Below are 17,646 nucleotides of genomic sequence, written 5' to 3' on the forward strand. Positions count from 1 at the left end.
CTGAGCTGATATGCAGGACATTGTAGTAGCATAATAGCAGTTCAGACATTCGAATGAATAATAGTGTCCCGCGATACTGACAAATGATATTACACATACTTTAAGATTGAAGTCATTTAACTTGTTTTTATATGCAAAAGCTTCCCACTGGAATCGGACTTTTCTAGCTCACTTCTGCCTGCCATGAAAAAACTCTCGCCACACAATTATATACAATCACTACATAAGTCTAGTGAGTTTAGCTATTATTAATCAGCCAGGGGTCTTATGTTGATTGTGAATTGCTATTTCTCTGGCACCCACATCAATCAGAAAATCGATTCGAAAGGTCTAGAGACTCAAAGCGTGGTTTCAGTAAGATTCTCTGCAGCAGATCGGAGCAATGTTGTGTAGCAATGGGAACCTGGATTTCCAGGAGAACCAAGGTTCAGAAAGGACACACGGCGGTTTTCCATGCTGCGTAGATGGAAAGCAGCTTGCTCAGCCCTGTCTGTATAGTGACTCTCCCCCTACGACTAACTTACTGAGAGAGCCCTAGGGAAACGGACTGCCTTTGGTGTTGCAATTCCGCAGCAGTTTTTCCTCTCCTCGAAGCACATACCTGTTCACTTGTATGTTTAAATTATTTGTGATAAGTGTTGAGCATTATTATATCAGTGGACCTATGAGCTCCATTTCTTTTGGTTACAGTTGATCTCAAATAAAAAAAAACCACTGAAGTGTTTTCTTTAAAAATAGAAAGTAAGCAACTAACAACCAGTTTCTGAGAATATTGCTGGCTGCTGAGTTCATTGTTCTAAGATTATAAGCTTTTACAAAAAGACAAAACAAAACATAAAACCAAAAAAGACTAGTATTCCAGTTGTGAGTTTAATTTATGGTTCAGCCACTCCATTTTTCCTTGGCAAGTCACTATATGTAGTAACATTGGTCACCAGTTCTGATAGCTGTTTCAGTCCATTAATCACGTGATCCTCTACACTCTTTATTAAAAGTTAATTCACTTGCTCTTTTTTTTTTTTATAAAATAAGAGATCTGCTTTATTGCTAACCCACAAGTCTGTATATATACTGGTTCCATTAATTTAATTGCAGTATATTTTTTTTCTTTAAGGGCTTTATTGTGTATAATTTTCAGCCATTTAAAATTTACAAGTTAGATCACAATGAACATCTTGTCTTGTACCACATAATCATTCTTTCTTTTTTCTTTTAAAATTAATGTCACAAACAGATAAAAGGGTTGAAATAAAATAAATTTATTTGGTACTGCTATATGTATTTTGAAAACACTTTTTAGAAAAGAAAAATGAAAATTATTGCTTCTTTTTTTAAGTATTACTTGAATTTGGTCAAGTAATTTTAGTTCTAATTCTAGATATTTTCATAACAGTGACAATTTATACCAAATGACCTCACAGCTTGAATGCATGACATGGAATCAAATGAACTTGGGATCTACATTAAAGGGGTAAGGTGTTTTATTATTTTGTAATCTTCTGCATTAGTGTAGTTAACTTCATTTTATTTTCTATTTTATGAATGGAATAAGGTTACTGGCACGAAAAATGCTAACCTGTCCAAAAATGGGTCTTTATTTGTCTGTAATTTAATATGTTGAGTTTAAAAAAATAACCCTATTGAACTATTAAAAGTTTTATTCTACTAGTCAGTTCACAGTTAATAAGAATTTTATGGTCAAGTTTTCTCTTAGACTTTTCAGTCTAAGGTTAGTCAACAGGGAAAAAACTAGCAATATTTTCTTTAACTGTTTTTGTTTTTTGGTCTTTTGACTTTAAACCAATATGTCTTGGAGAACAGTATGCTGGTTGTAGATTTTTAACCATTTTATTGTCTAAACAAACTGTCTCCATTGTAGGTTACACAATTCAGGTGCCAAGTAAATGCAATAGCTTTCCATTTGTGTGAGCAACGTGTTTTCCAGTAATAGACTAGTAATATTTGAATTTAAGTTGGTATCATATGAATGTGAAAACCTGTATAATTATATTATAGATGGTTCTAAGCAGCCATATTATTCCATATATACATTATTCCATATATACAGCTCCAATATGTGATAGGAGGGACTGCGTGAATGGGTATGAAGACAAGGTAGATCTCTACCCCAAAGCACTAACAAAATAAGCTCGTGAAGGAAGGATGGGAAACAGTGGAAAAACCTCTGCAATTGAATGGTGAAGCTGAGTTTGAAGCTTGTCAGTTCTGTTAACTTCCATTAATATAAGTTTGGTTGTTTTTTTTTTAAAAAGTGTGTGTGTATATATATAATTTTTTTGGGGGGGGCAGGGGGAGATTCTGTCTTCTGATTAGTTCAGACCTCCTTGCAGCAAGGTATTGTCTTCTTGACCCATCGTAACTACTGTTGGGTCAGAGTGCAATTCAGAAATGTGTTTTCTGTAACCTGTAAACAGTGGCTGCCCAATAGATCTTGCGCTGAATTCAGCCCTGGACTTGTGCGTGCTTGGCATCTGGAAGGCCTGCCAGTGGGCTGCTGGGCCTAGCTCATAGGCAAAGGCAGTGCGTAACCAGTGCAGTGACTGAAATAACAATGGTGGCTGTTAGAGAGGGCCTGGGGAGTGAGACACAGTGCAGGGGTGGCCTGAGCAAGAAAGCAGAAGGGGAAAGAGCCACAGAAAGCTGGGAGAACAGCATTCTGGGTGTGCGGAGTGTGTGGGGGCTGATCATCCACCTGGGTATCAATGCTGGGATGATCAGGCCCTGGTCTGCTCTCCCCACCCTTGCCATAATCAGCCTCAAACTGGCCCACCCCAGACTGCAGGGTGTAAAGTGTTCTCCACACTCCTACCACACAGTGAGAGCAAGAACAAATGAAAGAGCTCCAGGTTTAGAATACTGCTGCTACCTCCTGTGTCTCCTTCCCTCCACTCCTTTCTCCTTTTTCTCTAGTTCTAACCTCACTCTGCTCCTCATGCCAGCTCTTCTCTCCCTCCTTTTTATTATCTTTCCCTTCTCCAGGCTTCACATCCTCTGTCCCTGCCTTTCCTGGCCCTTTCCATCTTCTCTGGCTTCCTTCCTCCATACCATTGTCACCCTCCCACCTGCAGGGAATGGATTCTAGCCTGTTTGCCGCTAGTCCAATATGGGTTTCCTGTTACTCGGCAAGCAGGAAGCCCGCCTCAGAGGTGCTGCCGATCAGAGACGTTGGTAGGGTAGCAAAGACACAGGGTGTGGTGCTTACAGGGCCAGGGCTTCTGTTCCTCCCTTCCTGTAGGCAGGATAGTAACTGTATTGAGAGATTCCAAAGATGTCTCCCCAATCCCCTTGTGGGGCTGTCAGTAAAATTTAACCACTCTTGCCCTTCCAAAATGGGATAGCACTCTGGGACTGTGGAAGAGGATGTGCTAGGAGGAAATGAATAGAGCACATCAGAGGGTTTGTCTGGACTAGGGTGGTTTATTTTTAAAAATATGTTTTGATAGCACAGTGTAACTAACCCATTCTAAAACTCTAGTGTGGACAACACAAGTTGTACTTTAGCAAGTGCTACCTGGTCCAGTGTAAGGCTTGGGGGGAGCCTAGACTTCAACTCAAGAAGCTAGCTTCTGCTAACATATAACTTGCCTGGTACAGAGTAGAGTTTAATAACATGCTAGTTAACATGTTCTCAAGAACCTCCTTCTGATCCTTGTCCAGACAAAGCCAACGTTTGCCTGACTTTGTAAGATAAACTATGGGTGCTCTTTACCCTTTTCTGAGTAAATATATACGTATATATTTTTAAAAAGGGAGATTCCTAAACTAATATGTAGAAAACTGACTCGATCCAGATCTATCAGGTACGGTATTTGTGCAGGCTGGCTTCAGTATTGCACAATAGCATGAAGTACTGCTGATCTGCTTCTAACCTTCATTAGTGAATGGTACTTGAAGTCTAGAGGCACTAGATTGTAGTGTAGTAAACCACGTGTGTCAGAGCAAACTAGTGAAATGAGCGTGAGTCTGAAGTGGTGGTCTTCTGTGGTACACCTAGAATCTGTCAGGCAGCTCCCTTACTGGAAAGAAAGGGGAGCCCCTTCTCTTCCCCCTGAAACCCAACTATTGTATACAAATCAAGCTGACCAGCTCTGCTGCTGAGGCTATTTCCTACTTTTTTCATAACTGTTTTTGTAATTTCCTCTTTAAACTGCACCCTTTAATAAAAAAAACAAAACAAAACAACCAAACCTCTTCTTTGCAATATTAGACACTGTTTTGTCTCTTCTGAAGAAAATATCCTGCAAAAAGGAGAAACACATCAACCTTGACCGAGGTCCAAGTTATTAAAACAAGGAAGAGGTTATTCTTTGGGGAACTGAGTGGGAAAAAAAAAAGGGACACAATAGAAATATTAAAGGAGTACTGAACAAAATAAATGGTTTTACTTGTCCCAAAGTGCAGACTGTGAGCAGTATAAAGTTTGTGACCTAGAATTCTTGAAAGGAAAAAAGAAGAAATCAAGATGAATGATCTTGATGGTAAAACAAAGCTGAAAGTTTTGGTATAGGCCAAGATTGTAGAATCTGTGGAAAATCCGTGCTAGACATGGCCTCATCACTGGTAATATGAGCCAAAATAGTTATCTGTCTTCTCTGGCTGGAAGTTACAAAACACAGTACCTCCAAACTCAGTTGCCATGAACATAAGGTACTCTTCCTAAGATTTACATCTTTAAAATATATGAACTGTTCATAAGTGATTCCCAGGCGTTTACTGTTTCAGATACTTTTCTCAATCTTGAAGTTGTATTTTATGAATATTGGTATCTTTATGTTGAAACGGAGAGCTTAATTTCTCTCCAAAGATGACAATCCTTATATAGAAATTCCCCTCTTCCCCCACCACCACTTCCACATGACTCAGCTGAACTTTCTTTTATGTATTGTATTATAAAGAATAAAGAAATAGTATTGCAAGTTTGCAAGAAAATTGGGAAATTTAAATTATATGTTAGGGATAACAACATATCACTCTCTAAACCCTATCATTTACATGAGCTTCATTCAGTAGCCCTTTTCCTGGGTTTATATTCAATTTAAGTTTAATGTACTAAAATGAAACCACTACCACATATTCTAGGCAGGGTTGGCAGTGACACCTAAAGTTAAGGTTGCCTGGCACTTTCCGTTATGTAAACTTACTCAGCCCTCTTCACTCCTGCCCCCGCCCCCGCATAGGCATTATGATATAGTCTTTGATTATGTGATACATGCTATTTTATCTACAGGACCCCTGTCTTGTTTAGTGCACAGGATAGACAGGAGTCAGGAAATGGATCTGGATTGCATAGTGAATGAGACTGTTGTCTGTAGAACCGTTCCGCCCACCCCTCCCCGATTTGTTGCAAACGGTGGAAGGTGTGGAGTGAATGAACCAAAGAATTGCAGGAGGAGAAAAGGTGGTCCCATGGCTAAGGCAGTCAAATGTCACTCAGAAGAACAGGATTCTATCGTTTCAAACTTTTCACAAGTGTTCACTAACTGTGTTCCTCATTTTCTGGTGTGCATGTTGAGACAGCTGGGGCCTGATTTGAATTAGTGCTGAGAGCTCACAACTGCAACTGAAGACAATGGGCACTGTGCTTTGAAAATATAAAGTGCTATAAAGATGCTAATTACTCTGAAAAATCAGGCCTTTTATACATCTGAAGGTGGACACTCAAAATTAGTGGACACTTTTGATAAATTTGGCCTTAATCTCCGAGCCTTTGTTTCACAGCTGTAAAATAGGGAAAATAATATGGCCTCTTAGGAGGTGATGTGAAGATACTTTCATTAGGGACTATTAAATCCTCCATACTATGGCGATGAGAACCTTGGAAGGCCCATGAGGAAATTAATATTTCTTTATTCAGTACAGGTTTTGGATAGCGTATGATAAATAAGTAATATGGCCACATACTGAATAATGAGAATAAAGAGAAATATTGACTAGCTACCTATTCAGCTGTCTGATCTAGTCCCTGGCAGTCTCAGGTGGGCCCAAGAATTGGGGCCATGATCTGAAAAAAGACGATACTGCAGCATCCCACTGGTATTGCACAGACCTGTCAATATTGGACAGGAGCCTAAACCCTGTTGTGGTAACTGAATCTGTAACTAGCTAAATAGGCTACCAAACAAGGAGTTCTGTCACAAAGCAGATAGAAAATTGCAGAAATAAGGGCCATGCTATCTGGAAATTGAAGTTAACGTGTAGACCTCCACTGAGGTCACATATGTAAACTGGCAGAGTTTGGCTCAGTGCCTTTTTTCTTTATTCTTGAGCTATGTAATCAATGGGCTGGGCTCCCAGGCACACCAGTGTGTATTGCCATTTGCTTGGTCTCACTGGACAGAACAATAGAGAGATCCTTTGCAAAGCACTATTACAATTGCATTCTAATACAAGACCCTTAAGGTTTAGGCTTTCTGTAATAGATTAACAAGAGAACCTTCATCATAGCCTTATAAAACACCATTAGTAAGTTCTGAGAATGTAAATCGTCCCTAGCTGGCTCAGACCTGCAGCCAGTGTGAATGGGAGCATGCAATTATATGTTTTTCATGGTGTTAAATATTTCCCCCTTTTCTCTCACATCAGAATGCCTAATCATGAATTTATCCTGTCCTCTGTGAGGAAGGGAAGTACTCTACCCGTTTTACAGATAGGGAATTGAGGCACGGAGGGTGATATCCTAGTTCCATTGAAGTCAATGGCAAAATTCCCATTGACTTCAATGGGACAAGGATTTCACTCAGAGAGATTGTGAGCTGCCCAAAGAAGTACACAAGCAGAGCTGTGAACTGAGCCCAGGTCTCTGAATACTAGTCCAGTGCCTTAATCTCAACACTCACCTTTTCTTTCTCCATAATGATTGCACACTGAGCCCGAATCAGTGAAATCATTTCTCTGATGTGCAGTTGCCTTGGAGAATACAGATAAAGCAGCAACTTTATGCTTCCCTCCTGCTTAACAGCATTACCACCAATAACAGGAGGAAACATCATCTATATCATTAATCAGACTTCTCTTTATTGCCTCCGTGGTGGCATATATTTCCCGTAATATTGGGTGGTAAACATTTTAGCAAAGAAAATTAGCTTTATTTCTCTTCTGTACTGTTATCACACAGCTTGCCCGATCCCTTGTTCTGTCTCATTTTTGGCTCTGTTTCTACACCAAATATTCCAGTTCCTGCACTGAAACACTAGTAAATTGCATCTTAACGTGGTGCCTGTTTTGTGTAGTCTTTCCTTCTGAATTTTTTAATTCTTCCATTTTGAGTCAATGGGCATTCATGTTTCATGCTGATATTTGCTCACTCTTCTCAATATGCCCTATAGCTTCCCTTTTTTTTATTCATATGAAATAATAATAAAAAAAATCAAGCTTCGCCCTCCAGATTTAAGTTGAGGCTAGTTGTAAACTAATCAGACAGTTCTAGTGTAACAAAGTAAAGTTGGTGTGAGAGAGAAATTGCAGGTTGTGAGGTTTTTTTTATATATTCAGATTAGAAAGTAATCTTTTGAGATTTTTTTTATAAAGTCTTAGATTGGTACAACTCTCTAAAGCTGCTCTGTTTTTCATCACACATTCTCATCTGTAAAACCTTCATTTTTATTAATCTCTGTACAATCTGTACAGCGTCGAGATTAATCGTTTTAAAAGAGCTACTCTCCAAGTGCTAAGGATTTTCTGGCCTAATGCTAAAGGCAAATGTTTCTAAATGCTCTACAGTATATAACGCTTGCTTAGCATTTTATGTTGCATAAGTATCAATCTTTGTTTTGCAGAAATGTGGAGCTACATTTTATGCATTTTTTCCAGGTCTGCAGCTGGCTGCCTAGAACCAAAGGACAATATATATATGGGGCCATCTCAGCAATCAACTGGATGAACTCTAAATATTTAAAGTCCAGTTCTGCCTTTGGATAGATCTGTGCAACTTCCATTGAAATCCCAGGGAATTCTGTATTCACCAATGAAGGCAGAATTGGGACCCTTAAGGGCCAATCCTGCAGTTTTTATTCAATCAAGAACTCCTGTAGGGTTTTGCCTGCATCACTAAAATAGTACTGTCCTGACAACAGGTTTAACTGCATCTGGCTTTGCTTAGGCCTTGAATCTTTTCAGCATTTTTCCCCCCATCAGTCATAAATATGACTTTAAACATTAAACAGAGGAAACAGTTTTTTCTCCCCATTTTTTTCTCTTGGAACCTCTTGATGATTCCAAATTCCCACTCTACAATTAAAACCCTGGCTTCAATTGCAACTTCTTTATTTTAAACCATAATCTTTGTTTTTTCTTATTTAGCTCAGATGCAAAATTATATAGATTACAATGTATTTGTAGAGATGTAGGACAGTTGATCCCTTGGTAAACAAGCAGGACACATTTATTTATTTATTATGTATTAATATTTTTACTTTCCATTAGTGGTCCCAATGTACTAGGCATTGCCTGCTCACCCAGGTAAATATAGTCCCTACTCCAAAGAGCTTAAAGTCAAAGAATTTCCCACTCTTTTTTTTTTTTGTTTCTTTGTTTAAGATCTCCAGCTGAAAGATGTGTATTTGTAATTATTTTAGTGTACTGCATGCGTGAACTCACTGATGACTTGTATTGCTCATAGAGGTTGGACTTTCCATTGGTTGTGTAAAATGAAACCAGTGGTTGTGATTCTGTCATTTTTGGAAAGTCTGAAAAGCTGTAGAGGAGCTGCCAGACTTACACTAGTTCTTCCACTGAGTCTTCCACAGTCTAGTGCGTATGCTAAATAAATTATGGGTGTATCAAAAAATTCACATAGCTTGGCATGCATCACGTTTGCCCTTAACAAAAGGGAGATAGTGAGAGGGAGAGACATGAGAAATCCAGTCTATTTCACAAGCTGTGTGGCAGTCACTATCAATGTAGAGTGAGATTTCAATTCAAAGCAGCAGCTACAGGCCCAATTTGTGAAAGTCTTACATTGCTGTACCAATAGTCCCATTGACTTCCAGTAACTGTTCCCAATGTTAGAATATTACAATCGTTTAGGGTCAGATTACTCTACCCTTACTCATTATTGAGTTGTGCCTTCTTACCCAAGAAGTCTTACTCGGCATGAACAAAGTTAGTATAACAGGGCCGAATATGATAAGTCCCTGACAATGCTGGTGGGTTTTAAGAAATTGGAACTATGGTTTCTTCTTACTAAGGTGCCTTTTCAGGGGAACTGTTAAATGGGTAGTTTGCTCGCTAGTTAATATATGAGTGGTCAGGTGGCTTTGAAAACAATTTCTAATGTGATCAAGCCTTTTACTACAGTTCTGCTCACCAAAGCAAAGAGGGCATATGACCAGGAGTAATGGGATGAAATAAAAAAAATGTATGAGGAATGTTAGGGAAAACTTTCTGTCAGTGAAATTTAAGCTTGGGGAATACAGAGTGATTTGGTAGAAGCCCCATCCATGGAGATATTTTAAAAGTAGACTGGAGAAAATACCATGAGGAGCATTCCAGGGGATCTCATACAGCTTTCTTCCATTTCTAATTCCTAGGAGAAGTGGGTTCTGCTGGCTACTTTCCATTACAGAACTGAATAGTCCTTCAGAAAATCCTTGGCACCTACAAATGAAAACCTTGCAAGTCTCCTGTATTTCAGACAGTGTAGAGTGCAAGTTAGTCTGTGTTTTGTAGCATGATTTCTACTGTAACTTGTTGTACCTTCAGAGGTTTCTTCCAGGGTAAAGTTTACCATATTTTTAGGGTATCTTCCTACAAACTATCTTGTCTCTTGAACTGCCTAGGCTGCCATCGGGGGTGTGGATCTGATAGGTGAAGGATTATAAAGCTAAACTAGGCTACTCAAACCAGTGACTAATAATGATAGTTTACATTTACCCTTGCTTTCCTATGGCACTTCAGATCAGTAACTTCTTCTGCTGTGAACTGCACAGATGCCTCTCTTATTATAACATGCTAACACCCTTCCCCTCTGTGATTAAAACAGATGTTGCCATGTGGTAGATGCTTCTTCCCTTTGATAGGCTTTTACACAAGTACCAGATTTCATTGCTGCTGTCCTTTGAATCAAGAGGAAAATTGAACATTGATGGGGTCATTTGTGGCTCTCTGATATTGGTGCATGCTGTAGCTGAGAAAATGATTTTCTATTGTTTGTGTTCTGGTAGGACCTGAGGCCTTAATCAGGATTGGAGTCCCATTTTGGTAGGCATTGATACATAGATAAAAGAGGATTCCTGCCCTGAACAGGTGCCAGCATTGTTCTCTCCCTATTACTAATGGTAATGCCACTATTAAAATATTTTATTCACCTTGCAATCCTCTTTTAGCCTGTTTCATTCTGAGCTTTAAAAAAGCCTCTACTTTCCTGTGAGGTCTAGTCTTTGACTCTTTGCTTCTGCCAGGGTTAGGTGTTCTTGAAAAAAATGAACCCTTCCAAACCAGGAAAATCACAGCTGTCGTAGAATTTGTGAAGAAGTGGAACACATGCTTGCTGTGTCACTTTTGATCCACTGGCTTGCCCAGCCAAGGGTGTGACGCCATAGCTTTTCAGATTTGGCTCTGAAAAAAACAAATTGAACTAAAAATCTGGCTTTCTTTCAAGAAAGCCAGTTGTGGCTTCTAGGCAGGTCACTGTCGTGCAGCACCATCCTGAAGAGTTGGATTAAAAAAAAGCTGTTATTGGGATACCCCATGATGAATTTTGGGGAGAGAAGCCTCCAGAATATGAAGGTAAACATGTAGATGATGGCAGTCTCCCCAGCAGAGGTTTTGCATGCGTGCCGGAAGCCTTCCTTTGGGTTTAGTGTAATTAGTAGAAGAGGGTGCCATTAGCAGTGTTTGACCCCACAGAACTGTGCCACATGAACCAAAGGAACGTCAGAAGCAGACTGCTAGTCTCTATGTGGACTCGCTAAAGAAGAAACACAGATATTTTACAAATATTCCATAGTCATAAAAGCTCTTTCCCTTTCGGTCAAATTCATGAAACTTTCAGACTCTTTCCAGCCCACAATTCCATTGTTTGTTCTTGTAAATCATTTGAAAGACTGGACCTTTACATAGACTGCTTTCTTTCAGTGGGCCCTGCTTTCCTTTTCAGTCAGAGGTCTGGAGCTTCAGTGGCCTCTAATTGTGATGGCAATAAACCTGGTTATTCGAGGCTTTGCTTCAGAATCCTACTTTTCATCCATCTACATTGTTCCCCCATTGTGTCTCCCTGGACTCCACTCCTGGAGTTTTTGAATGTTCATGATACTGGAATATAAACACCTATGGCTCTTAATTTATTAACACAAATGACTATTAATTCAGAACTAAAAATTGCAGTGTACATGTATCACTTGAACATCTCACAGTTACTAAAGTGGAAAAAATCCATCAGTGTTCCTACCTTCTACACATCAAAACATAACATTTTGCAGGATACATCTTAACTAGGTAAACAAAATTGTGAACAAACCATTTATTTTAAATGTTGCCATGCTGCTGGCCTGGGGGAATCTTGATAATTTACACCAACTGAGGATCATCCCCTTTGTGTTTAGCTTAAGTTGATTTTTACAAGAATTAAACTACAGTGCATCTTGCAAGCTGATATGTGGGTTAAATGGTTAGGACACTGATTTGTAATCTGTACTTATGAGTACACGACTGCTATTCTTATAAATGTCATCACTTTCTCAGTACTATCTGGTAATATCTGAGTCATGAGGTGCTGACAAAATCCACTGTACTTAATGTGAAACTTGAGGCATTTTGCTCATTCCAAAGATATTAGCAATAGCCAGCTCGGCATTTAGCTGATAAATAACTTGCACATATGCACATAAGTTTATGTTCCTATGTGTCTTTTTTTCTTAACATCTTTGTGGTAATATACCACACTTTAAACCTTGACAATACTCCTTTTTTTCTGGACAGTATTTATTGGGCAATAATAAATGCAACTATATTATTGAGTCAATGCATTGTGCTGGAGTGATAATCATGATCTGACCCATGCAGTGAAAGAAGAATCTTTCTCCAGTAATTTTTCACTTGAGGATGGATCTCCTGACTACCAAATCAAAGCCTAAACAATTTATCGCCATATTAAGAAACAAATCCTCTTGCTTGGAGCTGTGCACTAAAAAAATATTTAACTCTATGCATTGTTCCCCTCTTTATCTGCAGCCATGCAACAGGATATGAGAGTGACAACCACACTGGTCCTATGTTATACAGCTGTGGGGCCCAATATAGAATACACACCCATGGAGTCTTTAGAGGAATACAAGTAAGTATATTAGGACATTCTACATAGCAAAGAAGAATTACTGTTTTTATAGGGTTCCAGTTACTTATTGATTATTTGATTGGTATTCATAATTCTCTTGCTAACTTTAGGTCTCCCTGTGTCATTAAGAAATCGCTGAGATAAGTTGACCTCCTATTTCACTGAAGAACAAAATAAGATCACCTTTTAGACACAGTGTAGTATAAAAAAAATAAAGTATTTTTTCCTTCTAAAACATATCTTTGGAGCTGCATTATTCACTAACTTTAGGATTGCCAAAAATTGGAGGCCTCTCATCGAACTTGAAAGTTAGGTATTCAGTAACTTTGGCCACATAAGTTTTTATGTAGTTATAGTAGATTAAACCTGGGATTGTAGATAAGGTTGAGCAAAAATAAGGTGTCAGATGAAGTTTTGAATGTGTGGATTTGTGAAATTGTAACAATTTGAACATCGTTCCCTGAAGACAAAAGTACACTAAGTGATCACATCCTAATGGCTAACACACCAGTTAAACACTTGAAAGGGCTATAAAATCCAGGAGGGTTGATTCCCATCCATTTCTAACTGGTTATAGAATTAATACTAATGGATCCCATGCTGTATATTATGCTTGAGGTTCCTTGACATAAAGCACAATAAATGTATACATTCTATAAACTGAATAGACTGGCCACAAAGCTTTTTAAGAAATTTGAAATGTATTCTGTCTTTTCTGCACTGCTTCAGTGTTGTTAATGTATCTCAATAGAACGATCTTTAGATTATATTAATAGTACCTGGTCCTTTTTTTATAGTTTAACAATTCATCACTTAGTGAACCAGCTCTTAGAAAAAAGTTAAACGATTAAACTTTACATGCAGTGAACAGAACTGAGCAGTTAACACTCAATTATCCCAGAAGAAATCCATCTTGGTTGGAACACTGTGGCAGTACCATTGTATAGTCAAGGTTACAATCTACAGCAGTATCTAACAGTAACATTTTTTCTTACACTGACTTCCTTGGACTCTAGCTTAATTTCTAGCTTGTAAAATTAAGTATAAAAACATTACTCTGGGTCAGGTTCTGATCTGTTACACTGTTGTAATTATGAAGCTAATCCATTGATGCTAAAGGGGGTTATTCCACATTTATGCTGTTGGTAATTAGTATGGAACTTGGCCCATTTATTGTAAGATATAAATATTAGAGGGAATTTAGAATGTAGCATTTACCTTCACATATTTGTAATACTGTACATAGAAAAGGTAAAGGAACACTATTATACATTATTAATAGAATAAAAAATGGTCATTTGTAGTATGGTAGGTACATCAGAGGATCATACTCATGCTGAAGTTTATTTGAGTGTTTCTACTGATTACATGGGAGCAGTCTTGTGTTTCTCCATGCTCACATTAGCTATGCACACTGCTGTTTCTGCCATTGTAGGATGTTCGGCGAGTGCCAGGAGTAGCTCCAACTATTGTCCGATCAGCTAGTGAGACGAATGAAAAACGTCCCTTCATGTGTGCATACCCTGGCTGTAACAAACGATACTTTAAGTTGTCCCATTTACAGATGCACAGCAGAAAGCACACCGGTAAGTACCTGCATTGTCTAAACAAGATGCCATATAAAGGGGGTGGTTTTAAAATCAAGATCGGGCAGAAGAGGCAACCCATAGCTCCATGTACAGAGGAGACCTATATGATGATGATTGTGTGTCTGTGTCCTCTCCTGGACCATTCAAAGAGATATTAAGGTTTGTTTGTTCCTTTAAAGATACCATACTCAGTAACTTGCCACATTAACTGGGGTTAACATTCACTTTAAATCCAACACAGCACTGGACTGATTTAGATTAGAAGTAAAAGAAGTCTATTCACAAAAGGAGATAGGATATTAAGTGAGTTCCAGTATAAAGGACAGAGTTAGAAATGGCTAAAAGCAAATAAAAGTGAAATATGTTTTCTAGAGGCTAAGACTTAACACAACAAGCTACAGCCCTTGTCCAAGGAAGTTTCCTTACCCATCTACTTTCCAGCAAGATGGCTGACCACTCCTCTTGTCAGAATTTCCCACAGAGTCCAAAGTGCTCACTTCCTAGGTGAAAGATAACTTGGGGTTCTTTGCCCCTCTCTTATATACTCCAGTGAACCTTTGAAATGGATTCTTCTGAAGGTTTCCCCACAAAGTGAAGCTCATTCAAGTTATGAGGAAGGAGACATGGAGTCTAGTGGTGAAGGAAATTCCATGCTGGTTTCTTCCCCCACTGGTATTTGCTAAAATGCAAATTAATCTGTTTCCTGCAATCTCCTCCCCCTGCTGTGATGCTCAGTTAATACTTCCCCTTGTTGGCTTGATCGGTCTTTTTACTTTCTATGTAGATTGCATTCCCATTGTCTTTTAATGTACTTTGGAAATACCTTCAACGTGGCAGAACCATATTCCTTTGTCTAGGGTATGGTAACTTCAGCACTGCCTGGCAGACACGCTTTGATAACATAATTTCCTCTAAGATTTTAACTTTGAATTTGTGCTCTGTATGTACATTACACAGTCATATTAATGATCAGTATGTTATTAACTTCCTACTGACATCTTACATGACACCTTTTAGTTACAGGTTATGACCTTAGTGAGTTGGAGTACACTGGAATGGTCAAGCCATCTGAAATGTATTAAGAGCTATCACTGAGCCCCTTGTCCTCTTGCGTTGGGATGCTCTTAGGATCACAACTGTGCTAAAGATACACATTTTCCTGCTATTGCTCTACCACATCAGCAATTGCTGTCATTATCATAGGGATGAAATAGACTGTTGAGAGGTGGTACATTGTAAATAGACACATGGTCTATCATACACTATCTCTGTTAAAATTGGCCCACACTATAAAAGAGAGTTTGCAAACCCCAGGCCTGTGGAATACTTTGAATACTATGGTAATGTTAATTGCACACAGCAATTGTAAAGATGTTAAGGATAACCAGTGCAATGCATTTTTAATTTAATAATGCACAGGACCTGCACAACACATGGAATATTTAGCTGGACATCTTCAGTGTTGCTCAGATTACAAATTCAAGATACTTTAGATTGCAACTGAAAATGTAGGCTTCATAGCTCAAACTGTACACAATCATTACTCTGGTCTCCATAAACAGTTTTAAAATACAATTTTGTAGCACCTGGGAGCCTCTAATAGCTGCTTAGCCGGTATTTTGCTTGAAAATGTCTAAACAGTTTTGAGTTGTCCTCACAATTACTCCGATTTCCTTAATCGCTAAACTTATTTGCTCCAAATCTTGATTTTCCATAATCTGAAAATTATTAATTATTCAGCTCTTATTTTATTACATGTAGATGCTTGGTTTACACCATATTATTTCTGGATGCCTCACAAGGTTACTCTTGAATCTTTTTTTTTTTCTTTAACTGCAAGATAAAGATGTCAACACTGAGTCAACAGTGTGCCCTTGTTGCCAATGGCATTTTGGGATTTATAAGTAGGGGCATTGCCAGCAGATTGAGGGACGTGATCATTCCCCTCTATTCGACACTGGTGAGGCCTCATCTGGAGTACTGTGTCCAGTTTTGGGCCCCACACTACAAGAAGGATGTGGAAAAATTGGAAAGCATCCAGCGGAGGGCAACAAAAATGATTAGGGGACTGAAACGCATGAGTTATGAGGAGAGGCTGAGGGAACTGGGGATGTTTAGTCTTCAGAAGAGAAGAAGGAGGGGGGATTTGATAGCTGCTTTCAACTACCTGAAAGGGGGTTCCAAAGAGGATGGCTCTAGACTGTTCTCAGTGGTAGCAGATGACAGAACGAGGAGTAATGGTCTCAAGTTGCAGTGGGGGAGATTTAGGTTGGATATTAGGAAAAACTTTTTCACTAGGAGGGGGGTGAAACACTGGAATGCGTTACCTGGGGAGGTGGTGGAATCTCCCTCCTTAGAAGTTTTTAAGGTCAGGCTTGACAAAGCCCTGGCTGGGATGATTTAATTGGGGATCGGTCCTGCTTTGAGCAGGGGGTTGGACTAGATGACCTCTGAAGTCCCTTCCAACCCTGATATTCTATGATTCTATGTACTGCATTATACCACACACTATTTAGCGCCTGCTCTATAACATTTGGAGGCACAGAAGTTCCAGGAAGCTGAAGATGCTGGGACTGTAGCTTGCTATCCTCTCCAGAGGGAGTTATCTGACTGCCTTTGAAGGGCATAAATGCCATTATTCCTCTAGAGTGAGTTGTAGAGGTGCCAGGGAGAGGAGATAAAAAATGCTCACGAGTGAGTTCATTGCCTTCCATGCTTCACAAACCCGGACGGGCTTTTCCCCCAGAATGATCTCTCTTTCAGATGTGGCCCTAGATATGTACATCTCTGAACTTCGAGATATTTTAAATTCACATCTAGAAATAGTTTTTAATTTTGCAAATTTCTCTTAGCTTTATAAAAGGGCAGGTCCATCCCCCGAGATGTGAACACATCCATACTTTAGTGGTATCTAATATTCAGATGTGAACTTTGTGGAGGGTCCCATTTCTAGTCTCTTTGTATCTTTGTCTTTCCCCTGTTTCCTAGCATGGGGATTGTGCAGCCATTTTGTGGAAAGCTTTGGAAACCAATCTCTCTTTTATGAAGGAGTTGTCCTTTCAGAATCACTGCTGTGGAGTGTCTCTCCTCCTGGTAGCAGTGCTTACTGAGTGATAGCTTCTTTACTACTCCTTTCCTTCCATACCCCACTTGCTTTTTCTAGGTGCAAGGCATTGTCTTAGAGAAATCTATAAGAGACCATCATCAGGCCAGTCTGAATATAATGGAGCTGCCAGCTAGGGACCACCTGGTAAAGTAAAGCCACAGCCCTTTAAAACTGTTTCTTAATCTGAGACTAAACTGGCAGCTGAGCAACACCTGAGCATTGTAAACATAGGGTTCAGTGCTAAATATGCCAGTTAGACTGAGTGGAATCAGACAACTAGAAAGGGAATGGCAGTAGAATGTCTAGCATGGTGTTCTGCACTCACAAAAAGAGGGGTATTCCTCCTCTTCTTCCACTAACACATACACCTCTGTGTAGACCGTAGTCTGGATAGCTGCAGGAAAGCTGGAGAGCTTCCAGGGGCCAGCTACTATAGAAGTTACTTTTGACTGTGTAACCTGCACACCTACTGGGTGTGGTGCTCTGTCCCATCTAGTGGCACCGAGACCACTTAGAGAAAGATTGAGTCTGCTCTACAGTCTTTAAAGCCATGTGGCTTTTAGCTCATGCAGTAGAGCAGGGGTTCTCAAATTGGGGGTCGGGACCCCTCAGGGGGTCACAAGGTTATTACATGGGGGGTTGCAAGCTGTCAGCCTCCA

At 39.4% G+C, this 17,646-nt stretch overlaps 1 protein-coding gene across 13 annotated transcripts in view; it reads left to right on the top strand.

The window, feature by feature from the left end:
* The window catches only part of WT1 (WT1 transcription factor), a 139,016-nt gene that overhangs the window by 107,615 nt on the left and 13,755 nt on the right, over window positions 1-17,646 (top strand). For 8 of the 13 annotated variants that reach the window (XM_043550198.1, XM_043550199.1, XM_043550193.1 and 5 more), the window contains 3 exons: window positions 1,394-1,471; window positions 12,190-12,292; window positions 13,728-13,878. In XM_043550198.1, the coding sequence (XP_043406133.1) occupies window positions 1,410-1,471; window positions 12,190-12,292; window positions 13,728-13,878 (316 nt within the window). In that variant the 5' untranslated portion in view covers window positions 1,394-1,409. The remainder of the gene's footprint in view (window positions 1-1,393; window positions 1,472-12,189; window positions 12,293-13,727; window positions 13,879-17,646) is intronic. The other 5 variants (XM_043550195.1, XM_043550194.1, XM_007067892.3 and 2 more) reach the window with 1 other exon arrangement.

The sequence above is a fragment of the Chelonia mydas genome, chromosome 6 (genome assembly GCF_015237465.2).
Source record: "Chelonia mydas isolate rCheMyd1 chromosome 6, rCheMyd1.pri.v2, whole genome shotgun sequence".
NCBI classification, from domain to species: domain Eukaryota; kingdom Metazoa; phylum Chordata; order Testudines; family Cheloniidae; genus Chelonia; species Chelonia mydas.